At 44.8% G+C, this 22353-nt stretch overlaps 1 protein-coding gene across 4 annotated transcripts in view; it reads left to right on the top strand.

The window, feature by feature from the left end:
* The window catches only part of GSG1 (germ cell associated 1), a 114696-nt gene that overhangs the window by 32661 nt on the left and 59682 nt on the right, over positions 1–22353 (top strand). Inside the window, exon 1 of one of the 4 annotated variants that reach the window (XM_088165203.1) lies at positions 1388–1409. The exons of the other annotated variants lie outside the window; for them this stretch is intronic. Within the exon in view, the coding sequence (XP_088021329.1) occupies positions 1398–1409 (12 nt within the window). The 5' untranslated portion in view covers positions 1388–1397. Of the gene's footprint in view, positions 1–1387; positions 1410–22353 lie in introns of those variants that run through there. 4 annotated transcript variants of the gene reach the window in all.

The raw sequence follows: 22353 nt of genomic DNA, 5'->3' as shown, positions 1-22353 counted from the left end.
GGGTACAGTAATTTTGTCTTCCCATTTTTCCGTAACTCTGTCTTGCATTTGTTTTAAAAATGAAGGGGTTTTGGTGGAGGAGACCAAACTAATTGGGCATTTCGGCCAAATTTGAGAGAAGATATTGGTATTTCAAATATTTATTTTGGACACAGATAAATTTTGATTTGGGTGATTTTGGAATAGGACTTAAAAATACCAAAAAGAATATACTAACATTGCTAAAAAAAGTGACCTTGCTGAAAACAAGAAAAATGGGAACATCTTTTCAGAGTGATTAAATAACTCCAAACTGTAAGATAGGTCAGTTTGGAAAGAATGAAAAGGGTCAGGCTGGATCCAGAATAAACTACTTTGCTTAAAATCTGCTTTAAAATATTGCTCTGGATTGAACCTTATGGAAGGTTATATAAAAATAAACAAATGTCTCTGCAGCTCTACTTTACACAACAGTAAGAAATGCTAGAGAATGGTCTTGCAGACTTTTGAATGGAGACAACCTTATTTTTGTTCAGTACAGAAAGAAAGCGACAGTCATGGCACAGCAGAATGTACAACCTCTAAAGAAAAGAACAGAGGGAAAAAGAAATAGAGTGAGAAAGGATATGTCCTGTCAGCAAAAAGGAAGCCTCCGTAATATATATTTGTTTTATGGTGATATGTTTTATTAACAGCATTTTAACCACTGTTTGGGCTTGTTTAAACATCAGTTTTATACAGATTTAACTAAATCGGTTTACAAAACAATTGAATTAAGTCAGGCAATATCTGAGAGCACAGGCACCTGTATCATAAGTGTTTATATTGGCTTAGCTTGTGTCAGTAAATCATCATTCCTTTGCTGCCTGGCTTCTTCCCACAGCAGTCGCTTGATTGCATTGCAGGTGGCTTTGCCTCCCTCTCTCCCTCCGGAATTTGACCCCATCCCCCTGCAGCAGAACAGCTGCAAGCTGGGAAGACACGTGCAATGAAGCCCTGTTGCCCTGGTGGGCTTTTTGAGAGGTGGTTCCTGAGGAGGGCAGAGGGGACGGCTAGCAGCTTTGCAGATGCAATGCCTGCATCGCCTCAGAGATGCAGCTTGCAGCTGACTACAGTGGAGCCCTGGCTCACCCAACAGACATGTTAGCTGCAGGAGCTCAGACCCAAGCAAAAAAGTTGTGGTTTTTTTTTTTTTTTTTTTTGGTTTTGTTTTTTTTTTTTTTTTTTTTTTTCTTCTCAGAAAAAGAGCAGTGCATGTGAGGATGCCATTTCTTCATGCTTTGCCCCTGTGCTGGCTCATTTCCTCCGGACCTAACATGTTTTGTGAAAATGTCTCTTTGCCTAGGTCACAGTGATGCTATTGTTGTTAGACAGTTTCCTTTGCCTCTTCACTGACTACTGAAGCATGGGCTGCAGAGATGTGCAGAACAGTGAGTATCCCTTGGAAACCAACCTCCGTTGGCCAAAATACCTGACATTTTTGTACCTTCCTCAGCTTTACTTGTTGCTAGATCCACATATCAGCAGGTGACATGTCAGCCTTGACCTACGGCTGATGCACAGGGGGGAAGAGAGTGGCCAGGGTCTGTGGTGGAGACGTGTTAAAAAACACTTGCATAGGCCTTCAGTGGGGATGGAGGAACATGTGAGCCCACATGTTGTGACCCTGACCAGTGTTTGGGTAACATTATTTCTGTAGTGTCAGTTCTGGAGTGATCAGTTGCAAATATCCCCTGCAGTGCAGGACTGGTGCCCCAGGGATGGGGCAACCCTGTTGGTATGGTACATACAGACTGGAGAATGAGATGCTGGAAAGCAGTGCCATGGAAAGGGAGCTGGGAGTCCTGGTTGATGGCAAGTTGAACATGAGCCAGCAGTGCCCTGGCAGCCAGGAGGGCCAGTCCTGTCCTGGGATACATCAGGAACAGCATCCCCAGCCGGGCAAGGGAGGGGATTGTCCTGCTCTGCACTGGGGCAGTCTCACCTCGAGTGCTGGGGACAGTTTTGAGCACCACAATAAAAGAGATATTAAGAGAGCATCCAAACGAGGGCAACAAAGACAGTGATGGACCTTGAGAGGAAGGTGTATGAGGAGTGTCTGAGATCACTTGTTCTGTTCAGCCTGGAGGAGACTGAGGGGAGAACTCATTACAGTAACAGCTTCTTGTGAGAGGAAGAAGAGGGGCAGACACTTCTCTCTGGTGACCAGTGAGAGAAGCCGAGGGAATGGCCTGAAGTTGTGTCAGGGGAGGTTTAGGTTGGGTATTAGAAAAAGGTTCTTCACCCAGAGGGTGGCTGGGCTCTGGCACAGCTCCCCAGGGCAGTGGTCACAGCACCAGCCTGACAGAGCTCAAGGAATGCCTGGAAAATGCTCTCAGGCACAGGGTGTGACTCTTGGGGATGGTGCTGTGCAGGCTGGGGGTTGGACTCAAAGATCCTTGTGGGTCCCTTCCAACCCAGCGTATTCTGTGACTGTGATCCAACTGGCAGCCGGACCCGCCGGCCCCAGGGCCTCTGCGGTGCCCTGGTGTCGGGCGGGGCAGGGCAGGCGGGCGCAGCCCCCTCGGCACAGGGCCGCTCCCGGGGCAGGCCCTCAGTCCCGGACCCGCTCCCGGGGCAGCCCCTCAGTCCCGGACCCGCTCCCGGGGCAGCCCCTCAATCCCGGGCCGCTCCCGGGGCAGCCCCTCAATCCCGGGCCGCTCCCGGGGCAGAGCGCGGGGCTGCCCGGGCCAGCGGGCGCCCCATGCCGGGCGGCGCTGCTCGAAGCCGTGCGCGGTCCCTTCCTTGCCGCTGCCGTCCCTTCCGTGCCGCTCCGGTCCCTTCGGTCATTCCTGCTTCGCGCTTCCCCTGCCCGCGCCTCGCCGTTGCGGCCGACCAAGATGCTCTCTCTCGCTAGGCCGTCCTTCTCAGCCTGGTACCTATCAAGCTAAATGAGGCATAATTAGGAATAATTATGACATGACGTGGTCTGGAATGAGAAGCAGATAGGGCTTCCCCCAGGATACACCAGGTTGGATTTCCGGGACGAGAGAATGGGGACAGAGCGGGGACAAGTCAGTCTGTCATGGTTTCCTAGCTGTTGTCACCTCCGCTGGCAGGGGCTGGAGACACTGTCCCAGCCAGCCGGTGCTGCAGCAAGACCTGTGACACGGGGACTGTGCTGTGAGACACCTGTCTTGGCCACACTGGCTGCCCTGCTGTGACTTTATTCTTCTCTGTTAGAAGAAGCAGCACCTGAGTTTGGCCATGTGTGCTCTCTCTCTGACTCTCCTTTCTATGCAGTATCAGTAGCATGTAGAGTTTTTCTCTAGGGAGTAGATGGAAGAGATGGAAGTGAGGAGTATTGGCTCTTTGGTACAGGCAGAAACCTCTGGTGCTGAACGGTGGAAGCCAGGAAGGTGTCTTCACACATCCTTGGTGTCCCCTCTGAAGGACACTCAGCTGCTCTGTGTTGTAGGGTGGACTGGGCAAGGACACGGGAGAGGTGCTGGGTGCTGCTAGGAAGAGGGATATTTAAGGGAAACAGCCTTTGGCTCTTCAGGTCTTTGAAAAGGCATAAGGAGGACGCCCCATGTTTCTGGCACATTTATTTGCCTTGATGCTGTGCAAGGCCAGAAGGGAATGCAGGTTTAGACTGGAGATGTATGGCACAGTGGACCCACATGGATGTGTTGTGGAAGGACAAGAATATGAACTGTCATGCAAGCATCCGTTTCTCATTAAAAACTTATGTGACCCACAGGAAAATCCAGCACTAACTAAAGGGAGCTATAAGCAGTCTTTTTTCCCCTTACAATAATATGAGATGTTGGAAAGCTTTTTTCCCGGCATTTTGTTACGCTCGTAACAGAAATCTGGGTACAACCCCCTGAGGAGAGAGCCAAACCTTAGCACACAGGAGGTGGTGCTGTCAGGGGGTAGAGTTCAACACAGCTGAGTTCAGCACAGCCTTTAGGTGCCTCTGTAGCTGCCTCGCTGTCAGGAGCATGAGGGCAGCCTAGCCCAGACCTCAGATCGGGCTGTTGAGAGTCTGCACACGTGGCAATAGAGGAGCACTGTGCTGCTGTCCCCTTCACCTGTCCTCTGCTCTCCAGCTCCCAGCCATGCCCCCGAGGCAGTACCTGACATACAGAACGACTGCTTTTCTTTAACCCCTTTCTGTGTGACCTTGGCTGCAGGGAAAGCATCCAGAGGGACAAGGTTCTTCCCTTCCTGCCAGGGTAAATCTTGCTTGTTGCTCAGAGGCATTTTTCACTTAGTCTTTCAAGCAGCCATTCTTTAAGCTGTTCCTGCTTCTAGTTACCATAATTACAGATTTGCTGTTTCCAGCAAGCCTTTTTGTTTGTTTGTTTTTGGTTGTTTTTTTTTTTTTTTTTTTCGTTTTGTTTTATTTTGTTCCCTACAAGGTGAAGGCAAAGCAAGTATTTATCAAAAGTTTTATGGGAGATGGATAGGTACACCCAGGAGTACTCAGGAGCTGCACACTGGTTCTTTTCCGACATATGGGCATCTTATGTCTGCTTCTGTTCTGCTTACTGTTGCTTGTGGCATCTCCAGTGCCTGGAGATTTCCTGGAGACCTCCATGATTGAATTCATGGAGCCTGCTGACCACTACTCTCACCTCCTTAGGGTAAATTAGTCATCATTGGCTCTTCCTGCTTGTTACAAGGTGTCTGCCATGTCTGGTATGTAAACAAAACAGCCCAGTACAGCAGTGGATTTGCAAAATAATTCCTCCTAAGGAATTGCCTTTGTGTTGTGATAGTGATGGCTGTAGGTTTTTAGTTTTCCGGGGCTTGGAAGCTCTGGCTTTACCAAAGTTGATGGGCTCTTCTTAACATCTTTCCTGGCAAGTGGGAATGAAAAGCAGTATTTCTGATTTTTCCTCTGCAGGGAATTTTCAAAATGAACCTGAATAATTACTTCTGGAAAATCAGTCTTGTCATCTCAGAGTTCTTTAAAAGTGTCATACTGTTAACACCTTTTCATGCCAGAACAGTTGAAATATCTATTATTCTCATTTCATTTTCAAAACCACTAAAGGGAGGATTTTTTCTTAGAATCTCTTGAAACCTCTTTTCTAAAATAGCTACTTCTGTTTCTTTTATAGCTAAATATTTTAACACACTTATAGAAAGGGAAGGTGGATTCATCTTGTTCAACTTTACTCATGGAAAAGTTAAACATTTCAGCACAGTTTGTCATTTGGGGTCCTTTTGCAGTTAGGGAGAGAAATATGAATCAACAGCATGATCTAGTGAGGTCATGCTGTAACGAGAAATACCTCCATCTCACTGAGCACTGAGTGAATAGTACTGCCCTCTTCTTGTTTGTTTTGTGATCAGGCCCACTGAATTGCCTTCTGGATGTTTCTGTTTCTTCCTTTTTTGCTATAGATGCAACTCAAATGTGTAGTTTTGCCCAGATGCCTAATTATCAGCGATCTAATATTAATGTGATGAATATTACCTCATAGGTCTTGTTCAAATTTGGAAAAGGGAATGAAATATTTATGTCATTTGGACATTTTCAAAAATGTCCTCACTAGTAAATGCAGTCATCAGTATGCTCCATACCCCTGGAGACTCCATGCCCCTTGAGTGTGCATAACTGAAGCTTGGATACTTCGGGAGATATTGCTTGGCTTCTCAGTGAGATATTGCTCATGAGCATAATGCTGTTGTTTGCTTATACACTGTGACACATGCTGTGTTCACACACACTGATTGTGCTCCCCTTGGGCATCCTAGATAGCACTTTTTCTGTGATGGCATCTTTCATCATGTCCAGTTTTAAGAACTACCTTTATCAGCAAGACAAACTGGGAAACATTTTATGCTAGAATCATTCTAAGAATAAAAATCTGCTGGCTATCTATGCAAGATGCCTCCTGGGTTTGTTGCTTTGTGGGGTCTTCAATCCTTTCATGGAAGTATAGGTAGACACTTGCTTTGAAGAAGATCAAACTGGAAGATTCCTCTGTGCAGCTGATTCATGTAGCCCCACAGGTTATAGACTTGTAATAGTGTGTGTACCTTAACCTTGCCCAGTGCTGTGTTCTGGGAGGATCTCTAGATGAGTGTACTACAGTTTGCAGTAAATGAGGGAGAGTGGAGTCAACTCGCATGAATGAAGGTTATGAAATGGGAACTAATCTCACCTTCTCTGGACTGCTTGACATCTAAGGGTCAGCAACTGTAATTTAGATACAAATCAGATTCAGAAAAATATGTGTGCCTAAGGTAATATGATAATGCAAACTACTCCTTTTTCTCTGTGTCTTTTCCACATTTTGGCACTAACTAGCTGATGCAGGGACGTGGCTCTGGTTGAAAAGTTGGAAGGAAGCACAGCATTAAGCATTCACTAAGCAGATAATGTAGAAGCTCCTGGTTACTGGCCATCCCCACAGTGTTTTTTTTCTCTTTCCACCATCCTCAATCATAGCAGCTGGTAGGGTGGGCACCAGTAAGGATATTTGCTGTTCAGCATGTGGCTGAGTTTCACCCTGAGACTTCAGCTGTCAGGAGTTTAAAGATTAGATGCCACTTCTCTAAGTGAGTGTCAGAATCACCACAAAAATCACTGAGAGGTAAAAGACATAATCCCTTAGGAGCATCTCATTGATCCTCTCATGGTTCCCAAGCAACATGTAGTACTGCGTGACTCTCTATTTCTTCAGATTAGTTGATTTAGTTACACATCCCTTGGGCTTTTCAGGGGGTAAATTTGTATCCTTGGAAGATGCAAGAGTCAAGTAAAAGCTACTCCGAACCAGACCAAACAACATTACTTGCTTCAGCGAAGTGCAGGTGTCCCCTGGGTCTGGAAAAGAGCTTCTTTCTGTTGGTCCTGCTGAAACCAGACCAATTCCACTCTTTCCAGCGGAGCTGTATGCTATACATGGAGATTATTGCTGCTGGCATCCAGCATGGGGTCTAAACACTGCTGTGCTGGGGAAAGATCTTGAGTTTTTTTCCAATCTAAATGATTCCATGATTCTATGACTTATGTCTTCTCTCAGATTCAGAGTGTCTATGATCACAATCTCGCTCCAGCCAGCTGGTGAATGGGTGTGTCTGCATACAGAGAATTGTTGACAAATGCTGTGCATATTGCATGACTGATGCTCTCCCAAGGAAGAATTATCTTTTCTCTTTATTTGCTTTATTTCCCCCCTGCTCTACACTCTACCTCTTCATGTTTTCTAAAATGTCTCTTGTTTTCTGATATTCAGTCTTTGAAGATGAGGTGGCTTGTCCTGCTTGTGAAGGCATGGAGAAAGCAGCCACAACACCAGGATGTGTTCATGGGCTTTTTCTCCAAGGAAAACCATTGAGAATAGTTTTTTCAAATTTTTGTTTGTTTAGTTGCAGGAGAGGAAATGCAATGACTGGGGAGACTTGCCTGGTATTTAGCATACACAGTCATTTTGGTGTGAATTAAGGAGTCAGTTTCAGCTGGTCATTTCTCACATATATGCAAAGCCCTCTGGTGGTCATGGAACAATTTGTTTTCAGTTTTTGAGTTTTTTCCAAATGTGTATGGTCATTTGTAAGTCTTATCTTGTGTGCATGTGTTTTTAAGGGAAAATTTTGCAAATGTTGGTGTAACATTTTAAGAATAGTTTTCCCACACATTTTCATCAGTTCTTTCTGTTAAGAGTGGTGTTGTTCAGTCGCTCAATAATGTTTACTTGGAAAATTGGCTTGGCCTGAGAAGTGCCATATTTACTCTGCAGGCAGTGGAAACTGATGAAAGCTGTTGCTGTGCACTTAAAGAAAATGCAGGGAGTGTTTTTGAGTTAGAATTAATTTCAAATTATCAAGTACTGAAACTTTGACTTTGCCAAAATCCTTCCTTTTAAACCTCCATCTTGGAACCAAATTTTTAACAGCTCTCTGGGGGTGTCTGGGTCTCTGGAGCAGAACAGAGGAAGTGGTGAAAGAAGTGGAGAGGAAGGATACATGAAGTGCCATGCAGTTCTGCTGCATTTTCAAGATGTCACTTTTCCTTTCAGCCTTCTCTTCTTAAGCACTTTAGCTGTAGCAGCACCACTGTCTGGCTGGTTTCCCCAGACTCTTAAAAACACGAAGATTGTCTGTGCTTGGTTAGACCAGAGGGACATCTCTTCTGGTGTCATGCCTCCAAAAGAAGTCGTGATCAGAAGTCAGTTCCCCTAGGTTAGACTCATATCTTGCTCTCCTGGTGTGCTGATCCCTGTAATACCAAGCTATGCAGCACCTCTCTTTTTGCCTCTGAAAACCAAACCATCTTCATGCTATTCTCAGACTTGGACACAACCACAGTCTAAAAGACAATGGATACATCTCTGCTGATCCATCTGGAAAACAGGGGGTGCTCTACTTTAAGAAATCATAGAATACAGACACTTTAAGAAATCATAGAATACAGACAATTATGATGTAAACACTCCCCCAAGATGTTTGTCATGCAGGATCTCTCGTCTCTGTGTTCCCAGCACATTGCAGAATCCTCTGGAAGAAACTACCTTCTTCTGAATGAGTGAGGCTGTGATTTGTGTGTTGGACTGGATGGTGAAAGACAGCAAGCACTGGAAATCCAGAAGGAAACAATGAGTTCCTTTTTTCCTAGCTGAGGAAGGAGGCAGCTGTTCCTTCTGAGGAAGAGGCAAGAGTCAGCTTGGAAGGAAAGAAATTACAAGAGGAAAAGAGCAAATACTGCTTGAGAGAGCATTTTTGATCTTTTTGGTATTGGTAATACTAAAAGCAGTAAGCTTTAGTGTGTGTGTGTTCATGTGCATACACAAGTGGGGATCTTAAAAACCTGTTCCCAGGAGGTTCAGATAAACTTATGCCTTCTTATTTTTGGGAGCAAGGTGGCCATGCAGTCACTTTGGGGTGCTGGCAGTGAGCTCCTTGGTGGTTGCAGGACAGGATATGAATGATGCTGTGTGTCCAAGGCCGGCCAAGGAGCAGCTAGAGAGGAGAACTTGCTGCAGACTTGGGGTCAACCTGATGCTCCTCTCTATTGTTGAGAACTGCAGCAGATTTGGATTGCTTGTTTGCTGGACATGCACCATCCCAATCTGATTACTGAAATGCTGTCAGTTTGCACATAAATGAGTAAAAGAATTATTGTGGTCATTTATGAAATTTCACTCTGGCGGATAGTTTGTATAAATTTCCTTATGACATGGCTTGAGTCTTCATCTTGTTGCTAAGTGAAAGCTGTAGGGGTTAGGAGGACACCTGGGAGCCAGGCTGTTTTCAGATCACTGTCTTGATTGCAAGCTAAGTGATTTCTCAGCCACAATTTCTCTCCTGCATTGAATAGCAATAATAGTCATTACCTGCCCTGCCAGGCTGCTGAGACAATTGAATAGTTAATCAATTTGATGATGGCATGATATTGCAAGGCAAGCAGATCTGGGCCTGATCTAGCTTTGGTGGAGAGGTATGGGTGATATAGTAGATGACATTAGGATCCTGTCTGTGACATAGTGGAAAGTTGATGGACTTGATGGCCCTTCTGTGATCCAATAATTTGTATAAAACAAGAGAGTTCCCTTCTTATCACAGGCTTGTTAGCGGTTTCACAATGATATGGCTTGGTTTGAACTAATGACCTTGCATTTTTTAGTCTCCTAAGCCAGCCCCTAATACACGCTAAAAAAAGATTTTTTCTTTTCCAACCTCAGAGACAATAAAAATCAAATCCTTACAGGGCAAAGGATTTAGAAGCACTACAGAGACGTAGGTAGCCAAGTCAAGCCACTGGACATCAGGAGAACTCTGAAAGCCTGGATTAAATTGCCTACTTGCTGAACAACCCTCCTGAAGAGATGTCACCTTTCACTCAGAGGTGGAAACTTGTCCTACTCAGTGTGAGCATGCATGTGTGAGAGAAGCAGGCAAGGAGGGGGAGGAACAAGTCCAGTGAAACACTGCAGACTCATATCAGGAGCTGAGTGCACAGAGTTAAGCAATTTGCAGCCATTGAGATGATCTGTGCTGATTTATGAGGTGCAGAAGAGGCTTGTGCAAGTCCTCTAGCACAGTTATCTGGAATTAGGGGCTAGTGTGCCACTGAATTTTTCTACTGGAGACTGCAGAAGTACTCTAAATTGCATCCTAAAGGCAAATTGCCTTATATTTGGAGATAGTAGCCTCATCCCAAGAATGTATGTTCCTTTCCCATGAATGAAGAGTTCAGGATCCAACTCATGAAAAAAACTCCATTCCCTCCCTCTCTTCCCCTATAGCCAGGCACAATCTCATTTTCTCACACTGATGAGAAAAGCCTGGTACCTATCTTTAAAGTGGTCTCTGCCACCCTTAGCTCTGCTCTCCTAGCTGCTGAACAGCTGTAGTGCTGCCAGCCCAGCTCCCACCAGGCAGGCAGAGCCTCTCTGTGTTCAATAAACTGTGCAACAGCCTTAAGCCATTATGCTGTGACTGCTACTCTTATTGTGTGACATTGAGGTCAACACTTAACTGCATTCACATATGTGTCTCTGTAGGTCAATGCAAATCAGCCCAGGAGGAACTTTTCAGCTAACAATATCTGGAACTGGGGGAAAGTGCTGCTTTTACCTGGGGTACTGCGAGGAATTGCTCTTTGTAATCTTCCCTCCTTCTGCGGCACAGAACTGGGGCAGGGATGGGGGGAGGACCCTCTGCCAGCTGAGCAACAACAGAGAATTTGACCTGTGTATGTTTTTAGGGCAGTCACACTTCTGGTGGTTTTCTGACAAAGCTTTTAATTCCTTTTATTGGTGCAATAATTGATCTCCTAACAGTGCAGCCTGAGATGCTGCCAGGCATTTCCAATAGGCTTGGATTAAATAGCATGCAATTCCTCCATTCAGCTGCGATAACACTTCTCTGGAATTATCCTGTAGATGAGATCAGGGTGAAGTAGGCTACCTCTGGCTTGTGTGTAGCAATTCAGGGGAAATGGGAGCATCCCAAAAGACATTGTTCAAGGATAACCTTCCCGAAGGGATATTTCTGCTTAATCCCTGCCACTTAGAATCTGGTTTTTATACCCTGTAATACACACACAAAGCTCCTAAAATTTCCCATCCATTACAAGATACATGAATCCTGCTCTATATTTTGCTAAATTCTTAACCTGAATGATATCTTCGGACAAGAAATTCCACAAATTATTTAGATACCATGTGGAAAACATTTCACTGTACCTGCCTCTATTGCAATTGAATCCCCTTCCATTTCCTGTCCAAGGTGATAGTTTTGCCTTCTACTTCTTTTGATATTTATCTGTTGCTGCCTTCATTATTTATTGCCTCTTGAAACTAAGCAAGTACGATTTTTATAATTTCTCTTTATGCTATGGTCTCTTTACTCCTCTAGGTTTTTGCCTCTCTGTTTCTAGTTCAGTTTCTGTTATGTCTTTCTTGACATCCTGATCAGACTAAAATTTAAAGCAAAATGAGTGGATGGCTTTATTAGCACCTGGGTTTCACATGAAAAGCTTGAAGGTAGAGTGTTGTTCCAAGTGGAGGTGCATCACAGTTTTGTCTTCTGAGTGTATTGCCCTCTTTGCAAGTTACTGATGCTACCACATATTTGGGTTATTTCATACTCTTAGAGGAAGAAATGCCTAAGAGCTGTGATAACTTTAATTGCTTGTCAAGACATTTGCAAAAATTTAATAGTAGCTGCTGTTTGGCATCCAGAAAGTGCACTCAGGTTCTCTAGGATGAATTATGCTGGAAGAAGTGAATTTGTCATCCTTACTAAAATTATCAGCTTGCATTACTTTCCATAAAGATAATGATTTCAACTCAATTAAGTGATTTCTGTTTTTTAGACATGAAGTCCCTCATGCTCTCCAGTTAAACCCATCACATGCTTGGCGTTGGCCTCAGAGATGTTACCAGGATGAAAACTTGCGTTTACTATGGTTAGATCTTTTGTAAAGGATAGCAGACATTGCTGTGGGTGCCTAGGTTTCTGTTTAATTGAGGGAAACAATGCTTGAAAAGGTACGCTTGGCTTCATCTCTGTGATGTCTGAGACACAGAAGAATGAATCACCAGGATGGAAGAATTGCTTGCACTTTTTTTCCCCTGGTAAGTCCCAGCATGGTGTCAGGCTGGAACCTAAAAATTTATAGCTTCAAGCCAGCTGTGGATGTGTTAGATGCCACGTGGATTTCCCATTCACTTGCAGGTCAGACCGCACAGTAGTCTGGCATGTGTGGGCTGCTGTGGATACAGGAACACAGCTATGTAGGAATTCTGAGCTGGTTTTCTGACCTCTCCCTCGGTTCATCTACAAAACTTCCTTCTTCTTTCCTGGCAGTCACAAGACTTTAGGCAATTGGTCCTTTACAGAGTTGGAGTAAATCCATAGTAAAAATGCTGATGATGAAAAAGACAAGGAATTAAATTCTCTTAGAAATAGTAAAGGAGTCTGAAGGACAAAGTTTCATGTGCCTGTGAATGGATATGGGTGGGTAGGAGGCTGCTGAGTTCACGATCTGTCAGACTGACCAGAATTGCTTCATTGTCTCTTCTTATTGCTCTCCTGGTTGGTATCCATCTGTTGTGTCTTGTCTTAGGATATTAATTTTGGCATGTAATTGCATCCCATCATCAAAAGGAAATAAAAAGGCTTTTAAAATAAATGAATGTTGACTTAACCCCATCCAAAAAGCACTCCAGTTCTCTTGTCATTCCTCAGTTCTGGTCCCCAGTCTTATTCCTGGCTTTGCTGCTCTGAGATACCTCTCAGTATTTCTCACTTCACTTGTCCAAGATCCTAACATTCCTGTCTTTTTGGCCAACATGTCTCATGTCACTGGCTGTGCACTGCTTCTAGTACTCCTGAGCAGAGCTGGGACCTCAGGGGTGTGCAATGTTTTTTGCTCATGGAGGTCTCCTCGAACTGTCATTGTGCTCCTGTTGAAAGGAAGTTGGCAGAATGCAGTTTTCTTTTGCAGAGTAAGTGGCTGAACATCTACTATTTTCCTGCTCTTTTCTCTCTTGGTAAGCTTCTCCCCATTCTCAGCTCTGAGACCTTTGGGATCCCTTACTTGTCATTGCTTCCAGTTGGGAATCCTCAGAGTAGGCTCTTCAGTCCAGTGAGGTTCGTGGTGTTGACGCTTGTCATCAAAAATGCTTCTGGGGGTTGTGTTGTGGCAGGATAGACCCATTCTCAGACACCAGCTCTCTGAAAAGCTAATGTTCGTACTTAGCTCTGTCATTGCACTGCAGGATACTCTAGACTATGATTTATGAAAACCCTTAAAGCTGTGTTTGAGCACTGGTTGGGGGTTGAGAGGCGAATTATACAATTAGAATTATTGTGAGGGAAAAATAATCATACAAGGTATATTTAAATGTGGAGAAATTAAGTGGGCGTGGAGTTGGGCAGGAAAATTAATGCAAGGTGCAGAGAGTATTTCTGAGGTGCTCAGATACTTGCAAGTACTTGTGCAAAAAAAAAAAAAATCTGGAGTAAGCATTTGGTTGTGGATTCCTTTATGTCTTTCATTGCTGTTTGTCACGGGGGATTATCTCTGCACCAGAAGAAGGCACCAAAAGTTAAGGAGTCTTGAAGGAGTATTTAATGCACTGACAACAACAGATATGAAGGCGTGCCAGCTTGGACTAAGCATTGTTAGAACAATGCAAAATTAGTGCATCTTGAGGAAAGAAATGTAGAGCTGAAAAGTCAAGATAACCCTAAAATAACAGGTAAGTACCTTATCAGAGTCTGTGGTCCTGCATTGTCACCATCAACCTCATTAGTAGATCATAATTTTGAATTAGCCTATCGTTTGCAGAAACAGTTCCAACTTAAGAAACTGAGATGGTATGGGGGAGATAAAGAATTAAATTAAGCTTAAAGATGCACAAATTGTTTTAAAATTGCTGGGTATGAATTTCCTATCACGTACAAAGTATTTTATCTCATTTGCCTCTTCCTCCTTCTAGCCGTTTGACAGCTACCGATCTGACAGCTACATTGTTTTTTCAAAAATAGATACAGGAGAAGCAAGTGCTGCGGACAAGACACAGAGCCGTGTGGTTTGCTGACAAATCAGAAGCATGTGTGTGGTCTGACATGCACACAGGTGGGCTGGCTGCAGGCAGGGGCAGAGCAGGACATTTCCTTGGGAGTCAGGGTGCCCAGAGCAGCAGAACAGCAGGATCTATCACTGCAAGAAGAGAGTGGTACCATCCACTTAAAGCAGTAGGCACTGTGAGTCTCTGCCTCCTTGCATGGCAGACAGGGCAGGTGAGCCTGGCTGGTGTGCCTGCCAGGAGCAGATTTGGTTGCATTTGGTCCTTCTGTCTCCCTGGGTAAGGTTTGTCCCAGTACCAACTCTGCCCCAGCAGAGTGGCAGATCCTGTATGGTCAGCATATCATGTTTGGTGCTTTCACTGCTGCCGTGTGGGTCTGATTTCCTGCCGGGGAAGAAACCTTTTGTCCTGGTTATCAACACCAAATTTTGCCTGTGCTGCTAGGCATTTTTGAACTACCTCTGAACCTGTCTTCACAGGCACACACATGCATGCTTGTACTTATGCAACACCCATTAACAGGAAAGAACGCTTGGTATAAACATATACACAGAGCCATATGGACACATGCTTATTAATTGAAACCAGGCCCATGTACTGAATCTCTTTGTTAGCATCCAAATCCTGGCCAATCTGCCAGTACTTAGGAGATGCAAGGCTGCATGACTTCCATTGTCTGTCACTTAAAAGCTGAAAATTATTTCACTGGCCCCTGGCCTTTGCTCCCATATTCTTTGAGAAATAGCATTGACATTTTGTTTGAATGCACAGGTGGATAAATTTATATTTTAAATTTGTATTTTGTGGAGTATACTACATATAAGCTGTACCTGATGCTTATTCCCATGCAGATGGTTAGCTTAAGGCATACAAATAATTTAACTTGTCAGATCCAGTTTAAATGGCCAGAAATACAGTGAACTCCAGAGCAGGGAATTTCTTCTTAAAAGTCTACTTTACACACTGGAAAACAGTATTTTAATGATAAAAAGGCTTGATTACCCAGGAAATGTCACAATAAAGTTTGGTGTGAAACTGAGTTTTTGCTTTGGCATCCCAAAAAATTCACTGGGATGAATACAAGAGCACATGGTGCTTCAACACAGAACCTCACTGATCAGGCAGAGTGGAAGCAGCTTTAGGAGAGGTCAGAGCTCAGTGGCAGTGAGTACCCCAAAGCCTTATATTAGTCCCTGTAGATACTGAAAATTTGAAGAGAATGAGGTGGAGGCCCCCAGGCTGGACACAGAGGTACCTCCACATTTAGGCTGTTTAGTGCTGCCAGGACAATTCACATGAGTGCCTGCCTCTGCCACAACTTTCTGTGTGATGTTGTAGGGAGCAGTCAGATTTCTGTGGCCATTTGCTGAGCTTAAGTTTGTGTGTGCCACTTTACCCTCTCATCAAACAAGAAAAGCTTTTAATGCAGCAACATATAGTAATATCTTTAGATCTCTCTCTGGTTTTTAAGGTCTGATCCTGTTAAATCCCTGTGTCCTGTGCCGTACTCTGTAGGCAGAAGTTGCACCTGGGTCTCATGTCATGAGCACATACATCTCCTGGTCATGACTTGGGTGTGTAAAATTCCACCCTGAAGGCCAGGTCTCCGGCAGCCTCTGTGGCGAGCAGTGCCCAACCTTCAAAAGACCAAACTCTAGCTTGTCTTCTTGAGATTGTTCAAAAGTTTTGGTCTGAGTATTGTTGCTAAAAGATTGCTTCTTTGAAACAGGCAGGTTTACAGACAGTTTACCAAGAGTGGAGCAAGCAAGTCAAGCCTGGCAAAATTTTTTTGCCTGGCGAAGGAGAAAGTGCAGGGCACAGGGACTTGGGAAAGGTAGACTGACAGAGAAAGTTTAGTTACAGGCATTTTAAGTCATCCAGTTGAATCCATGCTCTGTGCCAACGTCACAGACCATAATTTTCCTGAAGTCTTGGTATTTTGAAACTCACTATATGTGTTTGATCTGCTTTCCCTCTAAAAGACCATCAGGAAGATTTGCCAGTGATATATTGTGCCCATACTGGGGGGAGGGAAAGCAGATCATTAAGCCTCGAGTACACCCTGCCATCTGGATGGGCTCAATGCACAAGAAGGCGTAAAGTTGGGATGCAAATGTGCGGCACTTGGTCCTTAGCCAAGACTGAGCTTGTGCTCAATTGTTTCAAAGCACATCTATGCAGACATGACTTATTGCAGGCAAGGAAAGGGGCTGAAGGCAGCCCTTGGGGCCTGCTTTGCAGAAGTCACTGCAACTGAAACCTAGGGGAGCTGTGCTTTGAGTGCACAGAGATTTTTATACATGGACTACAGGAGTCTTCACAGAGGTACCGAAGATTAACTAATCCTTTCGACATTTATCTTTGTATTCTTGTGTTACCCTTGGGTTTATGCTGGTGAGAAGTTTCCTGTTGTTCCCCAGATCAGGAATCCTGACCTGAGGTGACTGGTGGCTTAAGGAGAAGCATGCAATCTTCCTTCAACCTCTTTATGCAGGCAAGAAGATGAATACAGCTTGCTGTACTGAGAACATTATAGTGGGTTGTTGAAAAACACTCTTCCTTCTCTTCCTTTACCATGGACTCTGAATGTGATGCTGAGCACATCACACCCGCTCAACTTTGCAGCAGTGGCCACGAGCTGTTTTGTATGTGGAGCCGCTGTGGTGGCTAGAATTAATGGCCAGCATTGCAGATTTTTAGCTGTGATCTGCCTATGAATCAATTCCTCTGTTTCTAAAATATCTGTGATAACGGTTTGGTTTTGTAGGGGTGACTGGAAGACAAAAGTCCTTTTGAGTTTGGGAATGGCTTGATGGTGATAATGATGAGGCGAATTGAAAAGCCCAGAAAGGAAGCAGAGTTCTGTATGCTGTGCAGTGCGCTGCTGGTGTGCAGATAAATACGGCCACAAGAGTGAATAACGAGGATAGCCTCATCCACAGAGCACTTCTGTGTGCTGACTGAGGCAGGGGGTCCAGTAGAAAAAGGAAGAATATAGGATCAGTTAATTAAAACTGCACCTCTATTATTATTTCTCTTTCTACAGTAAGGTCCCTTTCCACAATCCATTTGGTATCAAATCAAGGATAGGCAGGAACAAAATGTTACTTTTTAGAGACTCTTGTGGGGTTGAAACTTATATTTGATATCAAAAGCCATTTCCTGTCCATATTTGAAGTTGGTATTAGCTATTCTGCAGCAGTTGCTAGTGGAAACAGTTGATGTGTTGGTACACTTCCATATCCATTCCTCTGCTCTGCAGTTTAGGAACTGGAAGGCATGCAGGTGGCTTCATTTTAATGTCTATTTAAAGTGTAAATGGCTGTCTGCAGTGCTCTTTGAAAAGGCAAGGGCTGTTGGAAGCTTTCAACACTGGTGGGAGCTAAGAGTGCACATGTGACGGACAAAAGTGGCAAATGTGATGCAAGATAATTGCTGATGGCTTTGAGGATTAAAGCCAGACTTCTGCCCCTTGAATAGCAGTGGGAGCTCTGGAAGGTGGCAGCACTGGGAAGCAAGAGGAATGCAGTCCCCCGGGAAGCAGTGTGGTGGGGGTGTGACAAGGCATGGATGAGTCAGCCCACCCCTGGAAGGGCTGGGGATCAGACTGGGAGAAGGGTGCTTTTGGTTAAATAATGTCCAGTGGTGCCTATTTTGTGCCTGTTAATCTGGCTGTCTTGAAAGTAGGAATATACATAGTAGCCTTGTTTTGCTTGTCAGAAACCATCAGACCTAAGGTTTCCATAGACCCAGAAAGCAGAGGTAGTATGATTTCTCTCTCATACTAGAAATCTGTCTTTCCAGACCTGCTGGAGGTGACTTTGCAGACATGTTTTCCATTTTTGTAAAGTAGGTGATGTGGAACTATGAAAGTTTAGTTAAATCCATGCATATGAAGAATGCTGTTATAAATAGAAATTCCAGGCAGTGAAAGAGAGGAGAAACAAGGGCTCAGGGTCTGCGGCTTCCCATCCATTGCACCTTTTCACAGAGAGAGCTCCCTAATGAAAGAAGAGCTCCATTTTACTTGAATCCTACTCAAATCAGTAATTCTGAGGAAAAGAGTAAGTTTACAACATAGGGACATGGATTTGTTCTTTTAGCTCCATCTGGCATAACACAAGCAGGGCTGTGTAGTGTTTTCCACTTGAATTCCAAATAGATCTGACTCTACTGTGGCACAAAAGCTTTGCTGATATTTGGATACATGTGCAACACAGTTGAAATTGGCAAAAAGTTAAGAATGGGCTCGTTTTCCTGATTGTGGATTCTCTGAGCAAGTAGTAGTTTGATCTATAGCATATGTGTTGGCCTAAGTGACATTGGGTTATATATTATAGTCATGCTTCTCTACAGGCAAGCAATTATACAACAGGGACCACTAGATTTACTGCACTGCAAATACAAACTTTGCTCTTATTGCATCAAGGTCATTGCAAATCTTCTGGTAGACACATCGCAAAAAAAAAAAAAAAAAAAAGAGAGAGACTTCTCTTTGTCTCCCTGTTGCAGGGATTCAAGGTCTCTACTGGGTCCCTGTGTCCAATTTTTCTGTCTTTGGTGTTTGAAACGAGGTACTTAAACTGATGGACCTTGCTGAGCCTCTGCAGCTTCCACAGATTTCCCTGGCAAATCATCAGGATTAAAACCACACCCCTGAAAGCTGGTTGCCTTAGTACAGGTTTAGCTACTGATGTGCTGCAATCAGTCTTTAGGGAGCTAAGTCTTGCTATTTGCAAAACTGAGAAAGATCGTGTTTTCTTAAGATCCACTGGAAGTGAAGGGGAGTTAGGAGAAATGGTGCTCCCCTGATCAGGAACTGTTGAGGTCCTAAGGCTCTGAAGCCTTTTCATCTTCAGGCCATCCCATCACCTCCTCCATTCTCTGCTTCCAGTCTGCTTCCCCCAGGTCAATGTCATTTCTTTGCCTCAGTTTCTCTGTCTGTACACAGTAGAGGGGTTAGCAGGAGAAAAGGGCAGGGGTTGCAGGAGAAAAGGGCAAATCCATTTACCTCCCTGAGCCCAAAACGGCTCTCAGTAGCCAAAGGGAATTGAGCCTTGGTCATCTGTTCCAGACTGATGATTCCGAAGTTTTTGCTGATTTCCCCATAGACTTTCTTCCTCCATTTCCATTTGCTCTGTGGGTTTCTTACTGGTGGTAAATACTCCCATGATGTCACCTCTTGCGTGGGTGAAGATGCTGCATTTTTCTTTTTCATGACATGCCACAGGCCAGCAGGGAGCCCATCTGAGGGCTGCCGAGTGGGGCTGGGGCATGCTCCCGTTTCTGAATTATACTGTGATAAATCAGCACTGTCCTTGGCTGGGGATGGCCGTACCACATAGAAACATAAATTCAGCAGAGGCATTTTCTGGGCTTGCACTGACCTCTAGTGACAACTCGGGGGACCAGGGCCTTCAGCCACCAATGGGCTGAGAGGGCACGTCTGGGTCCATCCACCAGTGCTGGATGGTTTTCAGCAGTTCACCACAGTTTTTGGCAGAATTGTGAATGCGAGCCTACGTACTCACTATTACTGTGGTGTAGAAGCTTGCGTGTAGAAGCAAGCCCACTGACTGATGAGGGTCTGACTGCTAGGTAGATGACTGCAGTGGGTTTCAGGTGTCCCAAATTCCATACACCTCCCGGCTAAATTGCTTTTCCTCCCCAACCCACCAGTGCGGGGATGGTCTTCGTCTTCTGCAGTGTTTGTCCATCCCATTCTCCCTCCTGTTCCTAAATTTGATACCCCAATTCTTTCTACTGCCTCATTCCTTCATGGCATCTGATCACTGCCAGTCTGCCCAGGGGTGATCCTGAGTACTTCACCTCTGTGTTTGACCTCTACATCACCTCCTCATCCTTGGCTCTCTTGCAGAGCATGCAAGTGCTTTCCAGAGCTGGGATGCAAAGGGCAGCGGTTCTGGTTTCTTTGCCATGAAGCTTCTTGCTGTGCCACATAGTGGATCATCCTCAGTGTGATGCACATGAAGTATCTCCTGCTTCTAATGCCATTTAGAAACAGAACCCTCTAAAGAATATGCACAAGCTGTGTTGAGGTTACCTTTTACTTCTCCAAGTCCGTAAATGAAAATGGTGAGAACTTTGGATGCAGTCCTGGGAGCTGCTAAATGTACCTCCAAAATGCTTAGCAGACTCAGCTAAGGGACACCACTAGGAGTCAGGGGATGTCAGCAGTTCCCAGGGAGCCCTGCATTCCCCAGGAGCATGGGGAAAACCTGCAATGGCTGCAGTGTGAGAAGCACATGGAAGCCTCTTTCAGAGCCCCCCTCTGTGGCATGCTGACCCCACGTCACGGGCCATGACCACAGCAGCACCCTTTGCTTTCTTGGCTAAGCAGCCCTGGAGTGTGCATTTATGGTTTCTGGGCTCTGATAACAAGACAGTGCCTTGTTTGGTTGCTACTCCTGTCTCACACAGCCATATATCCCCCCATCCTCCCAAAGCCTTAGGAAGAGCTCTTACTCACCGAATTACAGCTCAGCTACTCTAGCTCCATGTTACCATCAGAGCAAGGCCCAAAACGTTCTGCAGTGAGCACATCAATTAAATGATTCTGGTAGTTGCTCCACATAAAGAAATAATCTATGATGCTCCATAAAACTCTGCATAGAATGTCCCATCCATCTGTGCACTCCAAAAGCTAGTCTTTTGTCCACCTATACATTTATCTGGAAGGTTGACAGAGGCAGGAGCATCCTCAAAACCCGCTTCTTTAGCACTCTGACTGTGTTTATGTTCTCCAGGTCATCTGTATGAGAGTTGCCATATTCACAGGACAGAGCTCCACAGCACTGCCTCTTCCCATAGATAGATCCAGTTCTGTCATCCAAACCCTCATACTGAAATTAGCCTCAGAGATCAGTTGAAGCATCTTGGCTTCTTATAAATCTCTGCTGAGGAGCATGCTTTCTGTATTTGCCTTGAGGCATCTGCTATGGATTGACCCCTCTGGTCTCTGGCTAACATGGTTCACATGAGAAGCCTGAGAGGGGGTGGAATATAGGAAGGCTGCCAGCTACAGCCTTCCATGCTAGGCTGAGCAGAAAGGCAATCAGGTTTCCTAAGCACTGTAACAGATGACAAGGTGTATATTTATACCAGATACCCACATACTTTGAGTGAATTGTGCAACATGAGATTTGTCATCATGCATCAGATCATAGTGTATCTAATTCAATACTATGGTGCTGACAATGTTGGGAGAGCTGAGCTGCCTGCAGTGATGCACCTCACCAACTGTGCAATGCGGGAACAGAGGGTCTGCGATTAATATTCCTCCCCAGTTCCTCCAACAATCAACTGGTAGCCTGACTGCTCTTATTATCTGAGCAGGCAGAGCTGCAAATATAAATAATCACAAATTTAGGCAGCCTTCTAATTACAGCTAGTACAACCACAGCATACATTTCTGGGCTGACCCGTGGACTGGATTTATTTTGAGTGGGGTAATATATCATGCTGATTTCACCTTACTTTCCTCTGTTAAAAGATTCCTGGGCTAGTTGCACCCAGGATTCCAACAGTGGGGAGTTATTCTAGTGCTGGAAGCAACTTGTCGTTTTTTACATCACTCCTAGTGTCATCTTTGATACCTCCCATGAGCTCCTCATTCTTTGAATACTTGGTTTTTACTTAGTTTTGTTCGGTTTGGGGGTTTTTGTATTTTGTTATTGGTGGTGGTGGTTTGGTTTTTCTCTGTTGTGTTTGCTGCAAGGGAATCAAGCCATTCTTCTGCTTTGGGTGTGCTGGCAGTCAGCCACATTCTGTAAATGCAGCAGGTGCTGCTGCCCTTGTGTTCACAGTGCTGTCATCACCCTTTGATCTGGTCAGGAGTCACTTTGCTTGGCTGGTTTGGGCTTCTGCCATTCACAGAGCAGGGCTCTTCCCTAAGGTGTCCGCAGTGGCTTTTGCAACACACCCATGAATATGTAGAGATAATTTCAAACCCCTTAATGTGACCAGTTACTGGACTACTTCTTCCCAGCCTACATAGTGTGACTTTCTGGTCAGAGCAAGAATGTCTCTTGTCCAAAAAGCTCTTACCCCCTCTGCTATCCCTAATTCTTAGTGCTTTCTTCAGCTGATTTACTGTAGTCAAATGCCCTGAATTAGTCAGCTGTTTGTCTGTAGCAAACACTTTTCTCCTTGCAGTGACCTGCAGTAAAGAACTAGGGAGGGGGAATCCTTTTGCTCTGTAGTTGAACCTCAGGCATACGAATTTCTTCTCTCTGTTTCTCCTCGCTCAAAGGCTTCTCTTCCAAGTCCAAGGACTCTGCTATGAAGGGCTGGAGTCAGCTGTAGTCTTGGG

This window comes from Sturnus vulgaris, chromosome 5 (assembly GCF_052056855.1).
Source record: "Sturnus vulgaris isolate bStuVul1 chromosome 5, bStuVul1.hap1, whole genome shotgun sequence".
Lineage (NCBI taxonomy): Eukaryota > Metazoa > Chordata > Aves > Passeriformes > Sturnidae > Sturnus > Sturnus vulgaris.
Note: the sequence above shows the minus strand (reverse complement) of the source record. Positions and strands in the feature narration are given on the sequence as shown.